The 21,073-nt window shown below is 63.5% G+C and overlaps 1 protein-coding gene across 2 annotated transcripts; it reads right to left on the reverse strand.

The window, feature by feature from the left end:
* Positions 1 to 7,378: 7,378 nt before the first annotated feature.
* On the reverse strand, positions 7,379 to 20,767 carry RNF212 (ring finger protein 212). Of its 2 annotated transcripts, XM_016159187.2 has the most exons (12): positions 20,659 to 20,767; positions 19,390 to 19,451; positions 16,137 to 16,211; positions 14,156 to 14,212; positions 12,454 to 12,512; positions 11,258 to 11,298; positions 11,112 to 11,172; positions 10,089 to 10,131; positions 9,487 to 9,550; positions 8,981 to 9,053; positions 7,782 to 7,945; positions 7,379 to 7,623 (listed from the first exon to the last, which is right to left on the reverse strand). In XM_016159187.2, exons 1-12 carry the CDS (start codon positions 20,765 to 20,767, stop codon positions 7,484 to 7,486), a joined length of 948 nt encoding a protein of 315 aa, XP_016014673.2. In that variant the 3' UTR covers positions 7,379 to 7,483. The 2 variants fall into 2 exon arrangements, with proteins under 2 accessions (XP_016014673.2, XP_016014674.2); XM_016159188.2 differs by lacking the exons at positions 7,379 to 7,623; positions 7,782 to 7,945 and adding an exon at positions 8,007 to 8,167.
* Positions 20,768 to 21,073: the final 306 nt, after the last annotated feature.

Below are 21,073 nucleotides of genomic sequence, written 5' to 3' on the forward strand. Positions count from 1 at the left end.
CATGTGGCTCGACACCCCATGCCCGTCACAGTGTCCTTCAGGCCACCCTGCGTGGTGGGGTCTCGGGGGGGTCCCGGCCTGGACCTCACAGCGATACCTCCCCCTCGACACATTTCTGCCCTGCTCGAGCCTGTGCAAGGCTCAGGTGTGACCCCGAAGTCCCTTTCTTGTGCCCCAACCCTCATCAACCTGAGAGGGCCCGGCATTGACCCTGGAGGGCAGAGACCCCCACCAGGGCGGACACCCCCCAGCCCTGGAGGGGCCTGGAGCTCAGCATCCAGGGCAGGTGAGAACAAGTACCCCAGCTGGCTGCCCGGGCTAGCATCCTTGGGCCGGGGAGGCGCTGCCTCGGGACCCCTCTGAGCCCACCCGGTGCCCGCGCTGGGGGCCCAGGGGCCACTGTTCGTGTGCTTCACTCCGGACACCGGCGGAGCACGTTGGGCCTGCCCTCCAGAAGTTCCGAGCTGCAAAGCCCGTAACCATGGTTTTGTGTTTTTCCTGCTTGAGCTGAGGCAGGGTGGGGAGGTGGTGCCTCCTGGGGGACAAGCAGTCTCGGGTGAGCCCACTCAGTGGCTTGGAGGGTCCCGGCCCTGCCTGCAGCCTCGGGAGTGCATGAGAACCACGGCTCTGGCCTCTCGACTCAGACGCCCAGCGCCCTGTGGTCCAGGGGTCATGGCCTGAGGGCGCCCTTAGCGGGCCAGGCACGTTCCAGGCTGGGCTTCCCCAGGGGCGGCCATCTGAAGCCACAGCGCCTGTGGTCGGGTCTCTCGTGCCCCCGGCAGGCCAGCAGGGGCTTTGAGTGACTGGCCTGATCTGACCGAGGGCTGGGTCCAGGTGCCACCTGGGTTTGAGCCAAGGCTGTGGGGCACCAGGGTGGGCGACAGAGCCCCAGCGGGCCCTCGTGTCCCAGCGGGGCCCGGACAGTGTCTCGGCCCTGCCCTGGGCACCGAGGCCCGCGGCCCTGCCCCCTGTCCCCAGCCAGGACCTGTGTCCTGGGGGGTGCCCTGGTGCGTGCAGGGCGGCGGCCTGTGCCGTGGCCGGACTGTGCTGGCGGGCGCGGGAGCTGGCCCGGCGTGGCCGCTGAGCCCGGCGCCGGCCTCACTGTGGCGTCTGTGTGGTGAGTGGGAAGGGCTCACGTTACACTTTCCACTGGAAAATCAGCCCCGTTTTGAATGTTGGCTGAGCTTTTACAAAATCGCAAATGTTCCTGGTTTCCTGAGTTCTTGCAAGTGAGGTGGTCGCTGGGCTGAGCGCGGGCGCCCGCCCGGAGGAGCGGCAGGCTGGGCCGACAGAGGCCAGTGGGGTCCCGGGGCACCTGGCCAGCCTGCAGTCCTGGGAGGATGCTCTGTCAGCCTGGCCGAGGGGCACTGTGCCCCGGCCCCTCAGTGGCACTTAGGGTGCAGGCCGAGGTTCCGGGGAGGTGGGGAAACCGAGGCAGCTGCCGCGGAGGGTCCTCTGTCTTGAGTGGCCATCTACCCGTCCAGTGTGGGCAGGACGTGGAGGTGGCACTTCCCACTCCCCACCAGGATCACGGTGCCCCGCCCTCCGCAGCCAGCGCCTGGGGCCACCGCTCTGAGTCCCGAGCCTGGGGAGCCCGGGGAGCCCGGGGAGCCCACTCGTCACAGCCGGTGTCCGGCCCGGACCACCGAGGGGGAAACCCAGGCTTTCTGGGCCTCAGAGTTGCACAGTGGGGGCCTATGTGAGGCTGTTGTCTGGGGCTGCAGGTGTGTGTGGAGATGTGTGTGTGAGCGTGCACGGCATGAGTGTGGGCATGCTCCTCCCCTCCCCCACACCCGGGGCCAGGGCCCTGGGAAGAACCCTGGGAGGCGTGGGCCACGCTGGGCCCTGGTGGGCCGAGTCCCTGGAGAGGGGCCGAGGGGAGCAGAAGTCCTCTATCGCTGCCCCTGGTGTCCTCCACGTCAGGTGTCCCTGGCCGGCCTGTTTTCTTTAGAAGGCTGAGAACATTCCTGGTGTAGGGCACTGACCCACTGATGACAAAGGTGCCCACTGGGTGAGCCCGGACCCCTGCCCTGCCCGGCCAAGCCCCAGGTTCGCGGAGGCTCTTTCTGATGCCAAAAACATCTGGAAACGCTTCCAAGAGCCGGATTTGGGTTCTTCGTGCTTGGAAGGCGGCCGCCCTGTGGAGGGGAGGGGCTGGCGGCTCCAAGCCCGCGCCCCTACCTGCCCTGGAGTGCCCCCCACTGGCTCCCAGTTGGGGGTTCCCTGAGGCAGGAGCTGGAGATGCCTCTGGAGGGCCTGGCGCTCCAGTTTCTCAGCCCTGGCAGTGGCGGGGTGGGGGTGGGGGTCTTCCTTTTCCTCCAGGGCCTACTGACGTCTCCCATGAAGGGTGGTTCTGTGGAGATTTCTAGAGCCAAGCCCCAGCCCTGGGCGGTGCCAGGATGCCCCTCCTGTGGCCCTGGCAGGGAACGCTGCCCCCGCGCGGGCCACACTCAGCGAGCGTCAGAAGCACAGATGCGCCCCGCCTGGCGGGGCCCAGCGCGGCCAGCAGCCGAGGGCGAGGGGACACCTCACGAGCGCCCGCCGGCTCCCGCCTGACCCCTGGGGTCTCGGCTTGGGGAGTCCTGAGGCCGAGCGTCTTCCTGCCAAGTCAGGTCTGAGACTTGAAACCGCAAAGCCCGGACGCATGGAAGTGAAACGAAAGGCGACGGGAGAGGCCGTGCCGGGAGGGGACAGGTGGGGACAGGTGGCGGCGCCGCCCTCCTGGGGAGGCGCAGGCCGGGCCGCCGCGGGCTCCGGAGGGCCCTTACCCGGGGTCCTGCTCCCGGGCCTGGCTGGAGACCCCGGTCGGGACGGGCACGGGGTCCCCCTCCCTCCTCCCACCCGCCTGCGGTGCCACCCTGTCCCGAGAGGCTAGGGGAGGCTGCCATACCCCGTGCCGCATCTGGGCGCCGAGGGCAGGGGAGTCTCACCTGGGGGCAGCCGCACGGGGAGCATGCTCCGCCCTCGCTCGGCTCAGTGTGGCTTTGGGCCTCAGTGTCCCTGACTGAAGCCATAGGCTGCACTTGCCAGCTCAGGCCTGGCCAACTCCAACACTCGGCCGGAGTCCGGACCCCTCCAAAGATGCCGGCGTCACGATGACTCACGTCACTGCCACTCTCCTGAGTCAGCCAACCCCCTGCGGGGGCTCGAGTCACCCAGTGACGCAGCTGGACCAGGCAAATGTGGGTCCAGGCCACACCACAGTGTTTCTACAACTAGAGAAGCACATTTTCTGAGAATGGATTTACGAGGTTTCCAGAGCCCCCAACTCTGGTCAGCCACCATGTTTCTGCAGCTGAGCCTTTTTCTCTCCCAGAGGGAACCCAGCGCGTGTGCAGGCCGTGAGCAGCGCGTGTGCAGCCCATGAGCAGTCATGAGCAGTGCGTGTGCAGCCCGTGAGCAGCGTGCGTGCAGCATGCGGGCCCTGTCCGCTGTGGTGCTGGTGGGGTTCTCGGCCTCCACCTCGCCCTGCGGCGTTCCTCCAGTGCGAGACTCCTTCAGACTGAAGGTGGAGACCGGAGGCTGAGGGGTGGACCCTGCGCGGCCCCCGGGCGCCCCTCACGGAGTGATGTGTGGTTTCTGGGCTGCAGGGTGGCGGCTGTGGCAGGGAGCGCATCTGCAGCGGTGGCCGCCCCGCTCGGGGGCCTCTCCTGCGTTTTGGGCGCTGACTCGCACAAACAGTGGCAGGGACCGCGAGCACAAAGCTGAGCGGGACACTCAGGGGGCTGTCGACCGGCCAAGGGTGGCGGCACCAGGCTGGCGACGTCCAGTGAGCTCTGGAGGGAAGGCCGCGAACCTTCAGGCCACAGGGCCCGACTTGGTGGGCGCTGTCCTCTGCCAGCCTGACCGGGTCTGGGTCCCGGGAGGGGCACGCGCCCGGGGGCGGCTCCGTCCTGCAGGACACAGGGCCAGGGTGCGGAGACGCAAGTCTACCACCTAAGCACGTTAGGAACTTCCTCCTCCTGACAGCTCTCGCTCAAAACCGCCCTTCGCGGGGTGCAAAGGGACCTCTGTGCTCTGTGCTCGGAGCGGCCACGTGCGTGTGCTGAGGGCTGCGCTGTGCTGGCCGCCTGCCCACGCTCCCGCTCCGCCGACGGGTCCTGGTCAGTCGGGGGCCGAAGGGCCTGGGAAGGGCCGAGCGCCGGGCGTCCTGCAGAGAGGGGTCCTCCGTGGTGGCTGCAGGATGCAGACGTGCTCCTTTGTGCCTCTGCCCACATTCATCATCCTGTGTCAGCGCCCCTGGACCTTCCCGCCCCCCAAATGCACCTGCTCTCTCAGCCGAGCGCCCTCCCAGGGCCGTCCGCCTGGGTCCTGCCCCTCAGGGGCTCTGACGCCCCTGCTCTTCCTGGGTCAGGGACTTGAGGCCCCCTTCGCCGAGCCCTGTCCCCATTCTTGTGCCCCGCCGTAGGCACGGAGGATGGGGCGCAGAGACAGGGAGGTGGGGCAGTAGGGGCCGCGTCGCTCACTTCCCACTTGGACCTGCCAGTGTGGTCCTGTGCCCATCAAACCCAAGCGAGGGGTCTGACCCCACCGGGCAGGGGCTGGGAGGAGCTGAGCTGCGTTCTGGCGGGGAGTGTAAGCTGGATGGTCCCCAGGTGAGGTGGCGGGAGGGGACTGCCTCCCCCTCGCTCAGTCTTGGGGCTGGACCGACTAGGTATCATTCGTAATTAACACTGGGTGAGAAATAAAAGCCTCTAGAGGGGACGAAGTGGGTGCTGTGCGTTGAAGCGAATCGGGCTCCCGGGACAGGCGATGTTAGCCGGCATGTGCCTCGCAGCCCGCACCAACCCCGCCGGTCTCCTTTAGGCCCCGCCCTGCCCCGCGAGCCGGCGGAGGCCGGCACCGACCAGGGACCTGGGCACGTGCGGGCTCCGGATCACGCGGTAGGGCGGTTTCTGGGCGCGCGGCGGCCTGGCGCTCGCCGTCCCTGCGCTGCGTGTCCTCGCCCCGCTCCACAGGTGCTGCGCGGCGCACTGGTGGGGACGCGGGCCGTTCTTCAGTCCGCTCCGCTCGTGGGAGCTGAACCTCGAGGTCACCATCCCGCCTCGGGGTTCCTCCCTCGGCCGGGCCTGACGCTAATACAGACGCCGCGCGTGCGGTCCAGCGCCCTCTGGTGCCCAGGCCGGAGCCGCGCAGGCGCCCCGTGGGCGGGTTTGAGTTGAGCCCCGCCTGTGACCCGCAGGATCTGGCCGGTGCTTGTCAGGGGCGGTCGCCAGCAGCACTCAGAGAGCTCCGTTTCCCCCCTGCATTCACACGTTAGCAGCAGTTAATAATAGCAAACATGACAAGGGAGCAAAGTTTGGTCAATCTGAAGGAGAGGCCATTATTTTCCTGAAGGGCATGGATTTGCTCATGGGCTGGCCATCATGGCCAGGAGACTCCCCACCTCGCGGCCCCCCGCGGGCATCTCCTGCCGCCCCACGGGTGTCTGCAGCGGCTCTTGTCTACACATGCTTGCCCCTCACGACTCAGAGGCTTAGCGAAGAAAGAGCCACGAGGAGACGCGTTCACACTGGCCCTTCTGGAGATGAGGAGCCTCGCCTGCGCTGAAGCCAGGGGCCCGGCCCGATGCGGCGGCTGGGCTCACGGTCGCCTGTGCTGAAGCCAGGGGCATGGCGTGACGCGGGTGCTGGGCTCACGACCGTGCAGACGCTGCAAAGAAACGACGAAGCCCCAGAAGTGGCCTCTGGCGCTCGGTGTGGCGGCTGCGCTACAGCCAATACATTCTCCATGAGACGCAGGCGACGGGAAGGTTGCAGACCAGAACCCGAGGCCCTGAGGTGACCGGGGAGAGGCTGCCGTGCACGTCCAGGCCCCCCCGACCCCCAAGGCCTGAGTGCACCGCCGCCGCTGGGCCACGTGCCACTGAGCGGAGCAGGGCGAGGGCGAGGGCAGCAGGCCTGACACGGAGCTCAGCTGCCGGCGCACCCGCACACGCGTGAACCGCTGCGCTGTCACCCAGCTCCCACCGCTGGACGCAGCATGGAGGGCCCAGGGCCTGGCGGAGGCCACTCGACACTCTGCTGCCCGTCCCCCGCCTCCCGCGGGCTGACCAGACGACCTTCGACGCGGGTTGGCTCATGTCCACGAGCTCGTGCCCTCGTGGGTCCCCACCGAGGCTCCCAGCTGCCGCCCCAGGCCAGATGGGGCCCCCACACGGCAGCCGACACCTAGTGCTGTGGGCTGGCTGGGCTGTCATCTGTGCCCGCAGCGGGGTTCACGCTGTTATTTAGACATATTTTATTTTGCTTTTCAAATGACAAATACTGGAAAGAGGACCCGACGTGCCGACGGCAGCGATGACCTGAGCTGACAGGGCGGCGGTCACGAGTGCGGACGCCGGCGGATCAGACCGGCCGAATAGGAGCTCGATTGAGGAAAGAGCCACAGAGGTGCTGCAAACGTGGCGTCAGGGCCTGTGCCTGGGCGGTGAGGCGAGGGGACAGGAGGAGCAGTGAGCTCCAGACGCGGGCCACCGGCCCGGAACCACCGACGCCGGCTGCGGGTCCCGTCGCCGGGCGCACCGCACACACGTCCCTGGCCGCTCTCGAGGGTGCCCAGGCGAGGCCGGGCTGCCCCCTCGCCCTTCACAGATGCCTCCGTCTTCCAGCCTGGCGGGTCCCATCACGTGGGGTGCAGCGGTGAGGACGGGGGCCACCGACGGGAGGCTCACTGTGTGGGTTCACAGGGAGCCTGGCGTGTGTGCCGTCAACATGCACGGAGGGGGAGGGACACGTGCCAGTCGGGCATGTTCGACACTGAGACATTTATGAGACTGGAACCGACTAGACTGTGCACACCCACTGTGAGATTTCTGGACAGCGGACTCACACGCGCATGTCAACTCAGACGGCACACCTGTCCACGGGTCACGCACCTTCCACAAGTGTGACACCGGGCTCATGTGACGGGAGCATTGCCTAGAGCAGAGTGCAACCTGCGGTGGCTTTCCAAACACGAGCGGGTGCCACCTCGGTCTCCCTGTGACACCCCTGTCCTGGGTGAGGTGAGGCACACCGTGCTTCAGGTGACTGTGACGCGGAACCACACCAAAGCTTCTTTCCAGCCCAGAGCGGTCCTGACGAGTGGGGTGGGGGGAGCATCGCCCTCCCAGCCACGCGCGCATGTCGCCCGCCCGACAGAGAGAGCCATTTGGAGACACAGTCGTCATCGGACACAGTGTCACATGAACGGTGTCACGTGACCGAAGGGTGCCGCGGATAGCTCACGCGGGGTGCGGGGCATCGCCACGTGCAGGTGTGCGTGCGGGGCTCTGCCGCGGGCTCAGCGTGCCGCAGTCCCAGGCCCCCCCGCGCCCCCAAAAGGCTGGCCCGGAACGCCTCGCCCGCCATGCTCACCCGGCCCGCACGCCGGTACGTGAGTGGTGCTGGGACATGGCAGAAGCAGTGCCGGACACCACACACACGCGGCCCCCAGACGGCCAGGAAGAGGCTTTATTCCGCCGCATCGCCGCACGGGCCGGTCACCGCATGGGGAGGAAGCCGACGGTCCCGCCGGCTGCCTGAGGTGGCTGTGCTGGTGAGCTGGCTGGAAACCCGGAGAGCCGCAGACACGGTGTGGATGTGTCGTCTCTGGAGTGGGACTCCCCGAGGCCGGCAGACCCTGAGGAAGCACTGAGCCGTGACCCACAGTGGCCCTCACGTGGACGCCATCACATTTTCAGTTAGCGACAGGAAGCTCACACACACGGTTGTGAGAACATGTGAGTTTGGGCCGCTCGCGTCCCGCGAGTCTGCTCACTGTCTGGCACGTGCACTTGCCTAAACGCTGCCTCTGCAGCAGCCCCGAGATGCTGATGGGTGGCCTGGGTGCTGGGGCCAGGCAGCCTCCGAGGCTGGGTGTGCCCGCTCCTCCCATCCTGCCGGCTGCCGGGGGGGCAGGACGCGGGGACGGCCCATGGCAGGGCGTCTGCAATGCTGCGTTTCTAGCAGTGAATGCAACAAACACGATTACCAATGCTGCGAATGACTTTGGCAACATGAAAATTCAACCACGGACCGCATTTTAGTTTTACAGGACACGTGTTGACTCAAAAACACGTTCCGAGTGCCCAGGAGGAGGAAGGTCTCGTGTTGTGTCTGGATGGCCCCGAGGGGCAGCTGCAGGTGGGAAGCCTTCCCTGGGCTCCGAGGACCATGAGCAGGGCCTGTGAGGACGGCTGCCCGTCAGCAGACGGTCCCACTGGACACCCCCCCGATGCCGACAAGGGCAAAAGTTACAATCAGGGGGCCTGAGCAGGGGGGCCGGCTCCCCTGGGGAAGCGGGGAGGAGAGGCCTCACAGCCTTGTCACAGGAACGGGCTGCTCAGGCGGCGGGTGGGGATGGCCTCGGGAATCGAGGGGCGGTGGGCACAGGCGTGGCTGGGGGTGCTGGAGGGCTCTGGCTGGATGCCAGGTTTTCAGGTGTGGACTTGACCTTTGGCATCAGAAGCCATTAAGGGACATTAGGTGGGGGTGAGGGGCCACCTGACTTTTGGCGCTCAGTAAAGGGCCCCATGCAGAGGCGGCCAGTGTACTCCTGCACGCAGCAGGGCTGTGGCCCACCCCTGAGGTGGCGGCATGGGGTAATGGGCCGAGGTCTAGTCAAGGGTTGTATACAGTGGCCCATACCTCAACCCGCCCTGCCTCTCCTCTGTAAGTGGCCTTGGAAGGACAGACGGGCCCGTGTGCTCGCCGACTGCCCACAGTGTTCTGCACACACCTGCCGGCCTGGCCGGCCCGCGGATCCCACTCTGTCCCTGTGACCGAACGCTGTGGTCACTCCAGGGCTCTCGGGTCCCAGTTCTAGTTTAGTTTCAGAGAGGGAGGTACCAAGTGGCCCGCACGGTGTGACTCTGGAGAACGTGGAAGAGGCTGGAAGCAGCGCTGAACCGCTGAGGGCCCCTCCAGGGGGCCGGCCTGTGGGGCGCTCCGTTGCCGTGCCCCACTTCTGGTGTCTTTGAGGGGCCAAGCAGACCTACCTGAGCGCCTGGGAAGTGGGTGGCAGGCTGAGGTGCTGCGGGCTGGGGCTGCCGCGGGAGAGGGAGACGCCGCCTGCAGCGACAGAGTCAAACGTGAAGGCCAGGCGGTGTTAGGCAAGAAGACGTCCCGCCCCCACGGCTCCGCCTGCTCAGCCCCTGCTCCTCCTGACCCGTGCGCTTCCCGCATCCCATGATTTCAGCTCAGCAAAGCATTGCCACTGGATGCGTCTGACACAGATTTCCACCTCACGAACTTAAACTAGAAACACCTGACTCCTAGGAGGGTAAGACGCCACTGTCGGGACCATGACACCCGGTCTCCCCGGAGTGCCTGAGGCACGGCTGTGTGTCCCGGATGGGACCACATGGCTCAGAAGCCACGGCTGCCTGTGCCCGCTCGCCCAGAGGCTGTGACACGGCGCTGGCCGACGAGCGACCACACGCCCTGTGCCCCCTCCCAGGGAGACGCCGCAGGGCGGGCGCTGGCCGTCGGGACTCTGGCTTACCCATGCGTCCGTCCTGCGGGGGGCTGATCAGAGAGATCCTGGCCGGGCCGGCAGCCACCTCCAGCTAAGAAGGTAAAGAGAAGGGCCGACGAAGCTCCGAAGTGGTGCTGAGCGGCGCGCGCATCCCCCGCTCACTGGGGACGCGGCCCCGAGCCAGCCTGACACACCCCTGGCGGCCGGGCCTGCCTGGGACGCAGATGTCGTGAGGACGGGTATCCCCTACGGTGCCCACGGCAGTGAGTGGACGAAGGACGAAGTGCTTCCGATAATTTCAGAAGTCCTCGGCTGGCGTCAGAAAGTTTAAAACCCTGACAACCCCCACTGTCGGCGCACAGGGCTGTCCCCTGGAAACCCACGTGTGAGTGACGGGGCGCGGTGCAGCCACCCGCAGGGCTGGAGCATGCCGGGCACCGAGGGTGGCAGTGTTAGGGGACAGAGGCTGCTAGGGGACCTGGGGTGGGAGGCGTGTGCCGGCACACGCCAGCATGCCGCCCGCCTCTCATCGATCAGGTCGTGACACGAATGGTGACGTTTCCTAGCGCCGAGAGACGCCAGGTGCCACGTGTCCAGGAACTCGGCAGCACGAGGGTGGGGGGGCTTACCCTTCTCGGGGAGGGGGTGAGGTCCACGTCCATGGGCTCCACTCTGTAAAATGAGCAGGGGGATGCACCGCCGGGCCTGGGGCCTCTCTGTAGTGGGTGTGCCCAGATCCGGAGCGGACACGCCCGCACCTCCTCGGCAAACCACAGGCCCCGCCCAGACACTTCCCTTCTTAGACCCCCCCCCCCCCCCGCACTGTCACCATCTGTAAAACCACACTGCCAGGGGACACGGAGGCCTCTGGTGACAGCGGACGGCCGGGCTCTGAAGCCCGTGCCGGGAAGCCCCCTCCTCTGGCCGGGCTCTGGGCCCCTCTGGGTCCAGCCCAGCCTCACGACTGTGGCATCTGGCTCACGTCGGTCCCCTGTGCTGCTCGGCCGACATGCTCATGGTCCGAGCTCAGCAGACGTCGTTCCTTAACTTAGTGCCCAAAGGCTGGGAAGGAGCCGTGGTCTGGGCATCCCCATGGGAGGAAAGGGTAGGACACAGGACGAAGTGGGGCGGGGGACCAAACCAGTCGGGTCTGCTGCACGCGCCACGCCAGAGGCCGGGCTGCCAGGAGGACACACGCGGGGCCTTCCGCCTCGCACGTGCCCCAACTCCCGCCATTCAGAAGACAGCAAAGGTGGAGGCGCACGCAGCCCAGGGGCCACCGGCACGGTGGCCACCCCGCCCTGCCCCTTGTGCCGCGTCTGTCGCCATCCTGATGGCAGAGGATGGAGTCTGGGGCGACACCACTGTTCCAGCCCAGGTCACGTGACCACTCCTAAAGCAGCCCCGGGGACAGAGCTGTGACCAGCGAGCCTGGGCCACACCCCTGGCTCTGGGGCTTGCGAGGAAGGCCAAGAGCGGGAGGGGTGGGCCCCGGGGGCCTGTGCCAGGTGTTGCCGAGTGTCCAGGATTTGGGGATTTGGAGGGCGAAGGGAAGGGGTGAATGTAGGATGTCAAAGAAGGGTGTGTGCCGCTTAGAAATGTCGCCCAGCCGCATCCCCAAAGTCCCCGACCAGCCCTGCCACCACACACACCTTCCGTAGGCCGGGGATGCAGGGGGCAGGAGCAGCCGTTCGCCGGGCCTGGCCGCGGGGGCTGTGGAGGCACAGCCCAGCGTCAGCGCGCCCTGCCTGCTCCCGGCGCCCGCCCACCCCTCCCTCGCAGGCCTGACCTCACGTACTCAGCACTGCGTTTCTCACTGTTTCTTGCAATGACCTTGCACTAAACAGATGGAAAAAAGTATTCATTAAACCACAAAACTTTCCTTCCCAATGCCAGTGCTCTCCCGGACCCCGCCCCCCCCCCCCCCCACAGGCACCCAGCCTGCGGCTGACCTTGAGGACACAGCAGGGACTGACCGCAGGGCAGTGCGGGGCTCAGCTGCCCCGCAGGGCACTCCCTTCTGCCTGCAAACGGCTCTACAGGAGCCGGAGCGTGGGAGGGCGCTTCTCCCCCAGAGACAGCCTGCGACAACGGGTGGCAGCGCCGCCGGCACCGCCTGCACCGTGGGACCTGCGCTTGCCCAGGTGGGCGGGTGGTGGGCGGGGCAGATGTGGCTGGGGAGGGGAGCCCGGCCGGGTGGTGCACAGGCTCCTCCCCGCGGGGGAACACGGGCCGTGCCAGCTGCGCCCTGGCGAGTCCCCGTGAGGGCCCGCCACTCGCCGGCAGGCCACAAATGCTCCGCCTCGATCAAGAGCCGAGGAAGACGCAAAGGTTTGGCCTTCCGAGGATTTCAGGTCTAGGAAATAAACTGCCGGTGAGGCACAAAAGTCACAGGCAACGCAGCAGTGAAAGTGACCGGGAACGTTCCAGAAGTCTTAAACAGAGCAGTCGAAAGAGCTCGATGGAGTGCGAGCAGGAGAGCTGGGCAGAGCGGGGCTGCGCGTGATTTAACGGTCGCAGAGCCTCGAAGTCCAGGGCCCGGCGGGCCGCGTGTCCCGGGGACCCGCACAGCGCGCGCCGCCCCCCACGCCGGCGCGGCGGGAGCCCCACGGCGGGGCGCGCGCACCGCGTCTGCGCTGCCGCCTCACCTGGCCCCACCTGGCCCGGGCCGCGGTGCCCTCTCACACCGCACAGGCGCTGGCCCGGGGCGGCCCCTCCCGCCACCCGGGGACCTCGCCCCTCCCTCCCCCCCCCCCCCCCGTCTCCGCCCCCGCCCCCGGGGCCACTCGCGCTTTTGCACCGTTTCTTTCCTGTCGCGTTTCCCCCCTAGCTTCCCACCTCGTTTCTGCTTTGGCAGCGTTTCTGGTGAACGCAGAGCTTCCTCCTGCTCCCTTGCTATGGCACCTCATGGAGACGGGCCAGTGGGACCGCGTGTGTGTCCCCGGGGGCCTAATGGCACAGCTGGGGGCTCAGCTCTGCAGCCAGGGGACCTACCTCTGCAGCTTCTCCATCCGCAGCATGGACGTCCTGAGGGAATCTTCCAGCTTAGAAATCTGAACAGAACAAAAGGACATTCGGTTGCCCGCCAAACTGGGCAGGCGACTGGCAGCGGGAGGGACACACGCGGGCCTTCTCCCTCCCCACGCCTGGATCAGAACCTGTCACGGAGTGGCCTCCTGTGCTCTGTAGGTGGGCGGGCGCCAGGCCCGGCACCGCCAGCGCCCGGGGAGCCGAGCTGGGGTGTCCGTCAGTCCCCGGGCCCTCACCTGGGCACCCGGCCCCGACCTTGGCCAGTCCGCGGGCCTCAGTGTGCTCGTGTCTGAAGCAGGTCAGGACCTGGGTTCCAGCCTGGCCACGTGCCAGCTGTGAGAACTCCAGAGGGCCACAGACCTTCACCCCTACGCTTGCCTCTGTAGACGTGGTTAATGCCACCCGCCCCCTTGGTCGCTGTGAGGACAAACAGGGAAGACAGGCGAGGTGGGGCCGGGAGCCTAGGACGGGGCAGATGGGGTTTGGCCAGGCGGAGCACACTGGACAGCCCTGTGGACACCGCCCACGGGGCCGGGCTGGGCCGGGACTCAGCTCCTCAGGCTCGTCCACCTCTGTGCAGACCCATGGCCCGGGGCATGTGACCAAGGAAGCTGGCAGGAGGCATCAAGCACCGGGCTGGCTGGGCCCGAGGGCCTGTACCACCCTGACACCTGCCGTGGCCACACAGAGAGGTGGCAGGGGCTACAGGATGGATGCCAGGCGGCTTCCACTCTCGAGGGGGACACAAAGATCTGTGGCTTCAAGGCCAGGCTGCCTCCTCTTACTCCACAACGCTCGGAGGTTCTAGGGACAACGGACAGTGGTGCGGCCGAACGGAGACCTAGCGGCCGCCGCGCCCCGCAGCCCTGGTGTCTCCCGGCTGGGCGAGCACGGCCCGTGGGGCGTCCCCTGGCCCGTGGGGCGTCCCCTGTCCCGTGGGGCGTGTCCTGTCCCGTGGGGCGTCCCCTGTCCCGTGGGGCGTGTCCTGTCCCGTGGGGCGTGTCCTGTCCCGTGGGGCGTCCCCTGTCCCGTGGGGCGTCCCCTGTCCCGTGGGGTGTCCCCTGGCCCGTGGGGCGTCCCCTGTCCCGTGGGGCATGCCCTGGCCCGTGGGGCGTCCCCTGTCCTGTGGGGCGTGTCTTGTGGGGCGGGCTCTGCGTGGCATAGCCCAAGGGTTGTGTCGGTGGGGTGGCCCCCAGCCCCTCCGGGCTGACCTCGACCCTGTGCCCTCCTCTGCCCTGCGTCTGCCGTCCCCCTGGAAGGCCTAATCCGAGGCAGAGCCGAAGCTCTGATGACAGTTCCTAGTGAAGCTTCGTTACCCTTCTTAAGTTTGGAAATTGAGGGAGGAGGGTGTTTGTAGGGCAAACGACAGGCATTTCGAGCATCCCTGTGTAAGGACCAGCCAGAGCAGTGAGAGTAGCTGTTTGTTGAGTGCCCCATGAGTTTGGGGGACACCCCGGGTCAGCATGAGGCTCCAAGATAAAGCTGGCCCAGTGAACACGGCTGGGCCCCAGCAGCAACTTGGCTGACAAGCACTGTACGAGGGGCCAAGGAGCCACAAGACAGATGTCATCCAGTGGCCCTCTGCCTTGAGACGTGGCATCGGGTGACAAGTCTGATGTGAAATCAGGTTAACGCTTGATGCGGCAAAAAAAGGGACTGGCTTTACCTTCTCTTTGTAGAAGCCTAACAGTCTCTTCCGGTGATTTTCTTGAAATTCTGAAATCTGAGGAGATAACAGACGTCAGCTGCTGAAGCCGGCTCACAGCCGTGCTCTGCGTCCCCCGCGCCGGCGTCCTGCGCCCGCCCCCCTGGACAGGGCACCGCCTGTGCCGGGAGCAGGCCCGGGGGACGAGCGTAGCAGGGTGCTCGAACGCAAACGCTGTGAGGGTCGCATGCGCCACAGACCACAGCAGGACGCCGAGGGCTGCGCTGTCCCCTCCCGCGAGCCTTCGGTGGCGCTCTGGACCCTGGCCATGGGAGGGACGTGACCCACGCGGGCCGATCACAGAGCACTGTTCCCCTGGCAACACGGGATGGCCTCCTGACCATCAGCGCCAGCGAGGACCCCATGAAACTACTATACGGACCAGGGCTGGGATGGGTGGGATGAGACTGACCGGCAGAGTCGAGAATTTCCCAGAGCCAGTGGCCGAGCCTAGGTCCCCAGGGCCAGCTGTGTCCGCATTCCTAGGTGCCCACCCTGTATGATGGCAGTACACACAGGATGGACTGGCTCCTGGGGGCACCAGCACAAGCGACCAACAGTGGGCGGTGACCTGTCAGAGTGGGGTCGTTTTCCAAGACCAACACGTTTTCCAAGACCTCCTTTCCATGGAAAGGAGGACGCTGACCCAGGGGGTCCCCGGAGCCTCCTCTGTGGTCACGGCCATCTCTAGGACGATGACCATGCAAGCATGACTGACACCCTCTCCACAGCCCCCGACCTCTGCCCCTTCCTGAGGATGTGAGGGCTGACGGGCGCCGGGTGGCCCCCAGGCTCACGGTTTCGGCCTCAGCTGGCTTGAGGGTACTGAGGCCCCAGAGAGCTTGTCTTACGTGGGCCTCCTTGGTCAGCGTTTACCCCACGGGGAGTTCATACCAAGAAAAACTTAAAACGTTACATAAGCACAACAGCAAAGCCAACATGTTGACATAAATGACGAACTGCGATTTCCCTCGCCACGAGGTCTCTGGACACCCCGCTTGTTGCCTGGGAGAGCTGAGATGGTGCGGCGCAGCTGGGGGTCACCCGCAGCCCCCTGCATGGCTCTCACTCTGCGCGGGGCTCGTGGTCCGAGACGCAGGACTGGTCGGCCCCGCCTTCTCCTGACGCAGCCCGAGGCCCTGGGGGGCGTCTGACAGGGCCCTTTCTCGGCAGCGCTGCTCCAGGAGTGAGGCTGCCCGTGGTCCCGAAGGTCGTGGGGGAGGACCTGCCCCAGCTCATGAACACGCCAGCTTCTGGGCCCCATTGGACTTGGCCTGAGAGAGGGTCCCACTGTGAAGTCGGTCCTGCCTGGCACCCGCTCTGTGCTGACGCTATGTCCTAGGGCATCCATGTCTCCCCTTGGGGTCTCCAGGATGACAGGGGACAGCCATGCCACCATGGGGGCGGAGCCAGGCAGCAGCCTCCCAGAGAATGACCCGCTAACGGGCTGAGGACGGCAGGGCGAGCAGTGCTGTCCCTCGGACTGTGCGGGCCGCGGGCTGCAGCGGTAATGGAAGCGGCAGGGCCCCTCCCCTCCAGGGAGCTTCCCAGACATCCAGGTGGTGGGAAGGGCGGGCAGGGCAGACTGGGCAGCTCAGGTCACAGCCTGCCAGGCCGGGGTCGGGGAGAGTGTGCCCGAGTGGGAAGGCTCAGGAGTCACACGCCGCGGCCTGGTGACCCTCAGAAAAGGACAGTATCAGAGGCAGCTGCTGCCGGAACGCAGACAGTTCGACCCTGGGGGCGCGTCCAAACCCAAGATTCTGAGGTCCCCCTCAAAGCGGGGCATCCTGATCAAATGACACCGTGAGCCAACCAGGGCAAGGACACAAGCAGCAGCAGCAGAGCAGAGGCAACGGCGTCGCCGCAGTGAAGATGGCGCAGGGGCAGGAGGCGCCTGCCACCCCACGGCGGGCGGGGACCCTCCCACGCCGGGCGCACTCACCTGGGCGGTCTCCCTGGAGTACTTCCTGCACAGACTGTCTATGCCCGCGAAGAGGGCCTGGATGCCCGCGTCCGTCTGGGAGAGAACGAAAGCGCTGTCCCGTCCGCCGCCTCCCACGCGCTCGCCCGCCAGAGTGCACCTCGGGGACGCGGCGGCCAGCGCCTCCCCAACTGTCTCCAAGGGCTCTGGGGGGCCGCCCACCTCCTGGCTGCCCAGGGTTACGGGGTGAGGGCCGTACCGCCACCACCGAGGATGGCAGGCTTGCGTAGCCTGGCAGCTGGCGGAGCCCTCCGGGCCACACGTCCTCAGCTGTCACGAGAGACCCACCCCCGTCAGAAAGGCTCTGGCAGAGGGAGGGTTACGGGGGTCCCGTGAGGATGTGGGAGGAGCTGCCCTAAACCAGACACAGAAGGCGAGAACCCGGCAGGCCCCACGGGGACACGTGCCAGGCTGAGGCGACACAGGAGGGCCTCATGCCCCCTGCAGTCTGGTCTTTGCTTCAGAACTGGGAGTGTGACACAAGCATGTGTTTAACCTGCCTGTGCTCCCCAAACTCCACGGGAATGACAGTAAAACTAAATTTAGGGGGAAGTAGACCTCTGGCAGAAAGGAGGAATGACCCCTTCAAGGGCCAAGGCCTGACAGGGGCACCTGGAGAGGGCAGAGTGGTCTGGCAGGTGAAGCGGCCCCAGGACCCGCTCCCAGGCCTCAGAGGGAGCATCTGCGCAGCTGTGAGGACCCGGCCACGACAGGCGCAGGGGCGCCGGACACCCAAGCCCTGCCCTGCACCACCCAACCTGCCGCCCAGGTCCATGGCCCACATGTCAGAGCCTCCTCCCCAGGTAACAGAAAATGGGGGAGTGCCCCCAACAGAGGATGGCAGGAAGCAATGGGAAATGCTGTCGCTGATGAACAAGGTGCCCTGCCTCGGTGGGTGGGCATCAGTCATTCTACTTGCGAGAGGCCCTGAGCAGGACGGGCAGGTGTGACTTCATTCTACAGGACAGAGACCCCGTGTGGGAGTGAGTGTATGGAGCAGAATGGCCAAGAGCCTCTCATCCAACAACTGACGTCACTGGACAGACTGCCGCGTCTCCGAGAAGCCCAGCAGGGTAACTGTACACACAACGGACAAACTGTGAAAACACAAGGATAGGCAGGAGCGGCGTTGCCCGAGCCACAGAAAGCATTCCTTTTCAATAAGAATTCTCAGCCCGGTGAAAACACGCCTCGCGATGAAGGCAGGCCTTTCGATAATTTGAGAAGTTCTCACCAACAGGCCTCACTAAAGGATATGACAAAAGGAACCCAAAAAATGACCCCAGGGCGGCAGGGACACCCCAGAACAGGCAAAGAGCATGTATACCCACTGTGCCCTGGCGTTGAGGGTCAAAGCAGCCATGCGACACGGGACTGCAGCAGACCTGAGGGCAGTAGCGGGGGGCGGGGGGGGGGTGGACAGAGAACACGCCAGGGCCAGGCTCCAGGAGCTGCAGCAGGTCAGAGTTGCTGGCCTGGGGACCAGGTGTCCACCAGAGGCCAGGCCACAGAGCCATGGAGGGGGCTGGGATTTTACTCCTGGAGGGCTGGGAGCTGTGGCCCATGTGGAGGCAGGTCCCTCGGGCTGCAGGGAGAGAAGCGAGGGGAGCTGGAGGTGGACGGTTCCCTGGGGGAGGGGCCGTGGGGACAGGGAGAGGCAGGACCATGAGGGGACTACTGATGAGCCACAGACGTCCCTAGGGGGCTAGAACGCGCCGTGGGAGAAAAAGGGTCAGGAAGGACCTCTGCCTTTTCAGCGACATTCCTCTCTCAGAGCACACTCACAGAGGACAGTATCTACACTTGTCAGACACCCAGAGGACATGGACAATTGCCATGTACTAAGCCATAATGAAAGCCTCGATAATTAAAACAAGAAACCACCTAGCCATATTTTTTGGCTACAGTGTCATAAAACTAAAACTTTGCCACAAAAATGATAGTGAAGATAAAATCTAACCACTTAGAAATTGAAGCATATTCTTCCAAATAATTCTTGAGTTAAAAAAAGAAGTAGAGAGATTGGAGACTGATTAGAAATAAGAAAAGCAATATTCAAAGTCACGTGGAATGGCAGTGACCAGAAGGAAATAGATGGTTTTAAATGTATTTACTGGAAGACGAGAAAGAAAATAAATGGACTAAACATTCATCCCAGGGAGGCAGAGCTAGGCGAGGGGCCCCCCTCCCTCTCCTATAAGCCTGACCAGCCATGCAAGTACTAGACACAGGCACTGTGGCTGAGAATTTAAATGGACACATTCGAAGGAAAACAAGGCATTCTCTATTAAAGGTTTGAATCTTTGTCTTTGCATTCCTGCTTCTAGAAATTTATGCTACATAAATATTCTTGCAAGTGTGCAGAGATACTGGTAAAAAATGTTCACTATAAGATTGTTTGAAATAGTGAAAAACAAAACAAAAACAAAAACAAAAGGTTTACCAGTAGGAAAACAGTAAAAAACTATGTAGTCAGATTTAAAGAGTGGGGTGTGCCCAAAGTATGTCAACTGGAAAAACATAACAGTTTCATAAGAAGATAAATCACAGCGACACACACACAGCAGGTACATCCATGCCTGGCTGTCAGTCTATGGCAGGCAGGATCTGGGGGACCTCCACATCCCCCACTAGCATCTTCTGTATTATTTGCACTTTGTGTAACTTTGTATTATATTTGTAATCAGAAAAAAAGCGATTGTTATGGATTAAAACATCAGATCAAATACATACCCTGGAGCTTAAATGTAAAGAGAACAATTATTTGCAACTAAATTTAAACCAAAAAAGTTAAACCGATATATTTTACAGAGCAAAAGGCCTTATTTTAAGCCTACTGCAATAGTAATCAATTTAAACTTACTTTTCTCTAACCCTTTTAACTAGATATAACCCCGAAGAAAAACTGAACTTTGTCACCTTGTTAAGGAGCTTGTACTGTATAGAAGAAATCTGCTCAACCCATTTTCATTTCCGGGAACACAGCATAGCAAACTTACAAACATGCCAATTTACACTTAAGAAAGAAAGTTGTATGAGGTGTTCAAAACCAAACCCTAATTGTACTTTGACTACTTAGAAATCTTGTAAACTCTTCCAGGTAACCTAGCAAAATGAATGAAAATTTTAGAGACCATAAATGACTAAAAATTAAATCTCAAGTTTAAAAGGAAACACTGTGATCAATATTCAGGTACTACAGACTTCGACTTACATGTTTTGAAAGTAAAACCGTATGACAAGGAACTTTACAAATCAAACATTCATCCTTTTTACCTATAAAAGAAAAGCAAATTTTATTACATTATTGTAAGTAATACTTTTAAATATATATACATGTAGCCTTTAGATTATAATGCGTCTTCAAAAAACATACAGGATTATAGCACTTATGTTTCTCATGTTCAGACAGTAGATGAGACTGTGGGTATGAAAAAATTTATATAATAATCCTTTTTTTCCTGTCTTGCAAATATGCCCCAAAATAGCAACCATAAAGATCAAAAGTACTTACACTTAAATCAATCCCAGATATTTCTTACAATTAGATTCCATAGAGATATCTTACTTTGAAAATAGCACCCCCCCCCCAACAGATAAAATAAGCTTTGTTTTGGCCCCTGGTGCTCACTCCTGCAACACCGAGGACAGCTCACCCATCCACTCACGGGTCAAACATTTTATAAGTATTTACTGAGCTCCTGCTACAGCAAGGCAATGTTAGGACTTGAGAATGAAAGGTTAACACGTCTTTGCCCCACATCCACAGCGACTATAGTATCTATTTTGCCATCTTCCTCTCTCTGAAACTCCAGTTATCACCATGGAAACTGCACCTCTGTGGGTCTGGTGCTAACATCAGCCTTCTGCGCCCCACATTGGCACCTTCTGCCATGCCACAGCCTGCACCCCAGAGCGCGCAGTGCCACCAGGAAACTCAGAACCCCCTCCCACTGTTCACCCCCCTGCTGCCAGCTCCTTGTGTAGGGGCAGCAGAGCCCCTCAACCTGGGCTATGCACCTCCTCCCCACCCCAAACTTCCGTTCTTCACTTATCGGCCTGGAGCACAGGTCTACCCGTGAATGGGGCAGCCTCCCGTCGTTGTCACCCCGGGCAGCATGGTCAGCACACCCAGCCCACACCCAACTGTCTTTGCAAATGAGATCCAGGAAAACCATCACCGCTGGAGAAGTGACCTCAGAATTGTGGATTCCAACAGTGCCAGCTCTGCCACCCCGCTGGGCAACCTCGAGTCTCCTGGGTGTTCCCCCACTGCCTATGTGGAACGACCCCCCTTGCAGCTTGGACTGAGAAGGGAACCCCCCTCAGGACCTGCCTCGCCCTCCCTCCGCACCTCAGAGCCCAGGTCACGGCCTCCTCGGCTGCGCCCTGGGGGCGCGCCCCCCAGCCTGACCCTCGCCACCACGGGGACGGGGGGTGGTCCCTCCCGCTCTCCCCGCAGACGTCCGCCCGCCCTGCCCACCTTTGCCCAGGCAGACATCGCAGTACACGTGGCCGCAGCTGGTCAGGCTGAAGCACAGCGTCTGCTGGGGCGGCTGGAAGCAGCGATTGCAGAACACCCAGCTGGCCATGGCGCGCGCGCCCGCCGCTGTCGCCGCGACGCCCAGGCCACGCGCCGCCCACGCGAGGCAGCGACGGGGCTTCCGGCGCCGGCCCCAGGGCGGCGACTCTGCGCCTGCGCAAACACCAGCGCGCAGCCCCGCGCCTGCGCACCAGGGCGCGCGCCGCTCCCGCCACAGCCACAGCCTTCCGGAAGGTGCGAGCGCTGAGGCGAGCGGGCGCGCCTTGCGCTCTCGCCGCGCAGGAGGACCGCGCCCGGAGCCCCCAGCGCCCCTTGTTCGGTCGCCGCAGCGCCCGGTGGGTCCGCGGGGCAGAGA

This window comes from Rousettus aegyptiacus, unplaced genomic scaffold, assembly GCF_014176215.1.
Source record: "Rousettus aegyptiacus isolate mRouAeg1 unplaced genomic scaffold, mRouAeg1.p scaffold_m13_p_10, whole genome shotgun sequence".
Taxonomy (NCBI): Eukaryota; Metazoa; Chordata; class Mammalia; order Chiroptera; family Pteropodidae; genus Rousettus; species Rousettus aegyptiacus.

Bases quoted from the DNA above. Each gene is read 5' to 3' on its own strand.
- RNF212 (XM_016159187.2), bottom strand. From the start codon at position 20,767: ATGGCCAGCTGGGTGTTCTGCAATCGCTGCTTCCAGCCGCCCCAGCAG. The intron at 9,551-10,088 runs GTAAGCCCCCCC...TTACCTTCTTAG, and splicing joins TCACCCCCTCCCCGAGAAGG to CTGGAGGTGGCTGCCGGCCC. The intron at 7,624-7,781 runs GCAAGTGCACGT...GTGCTTCCTCAG, and splicing joins GCTGCAGAGGCAGCGTTTAG to GGTCTGCCGGCCTCGGGGAG.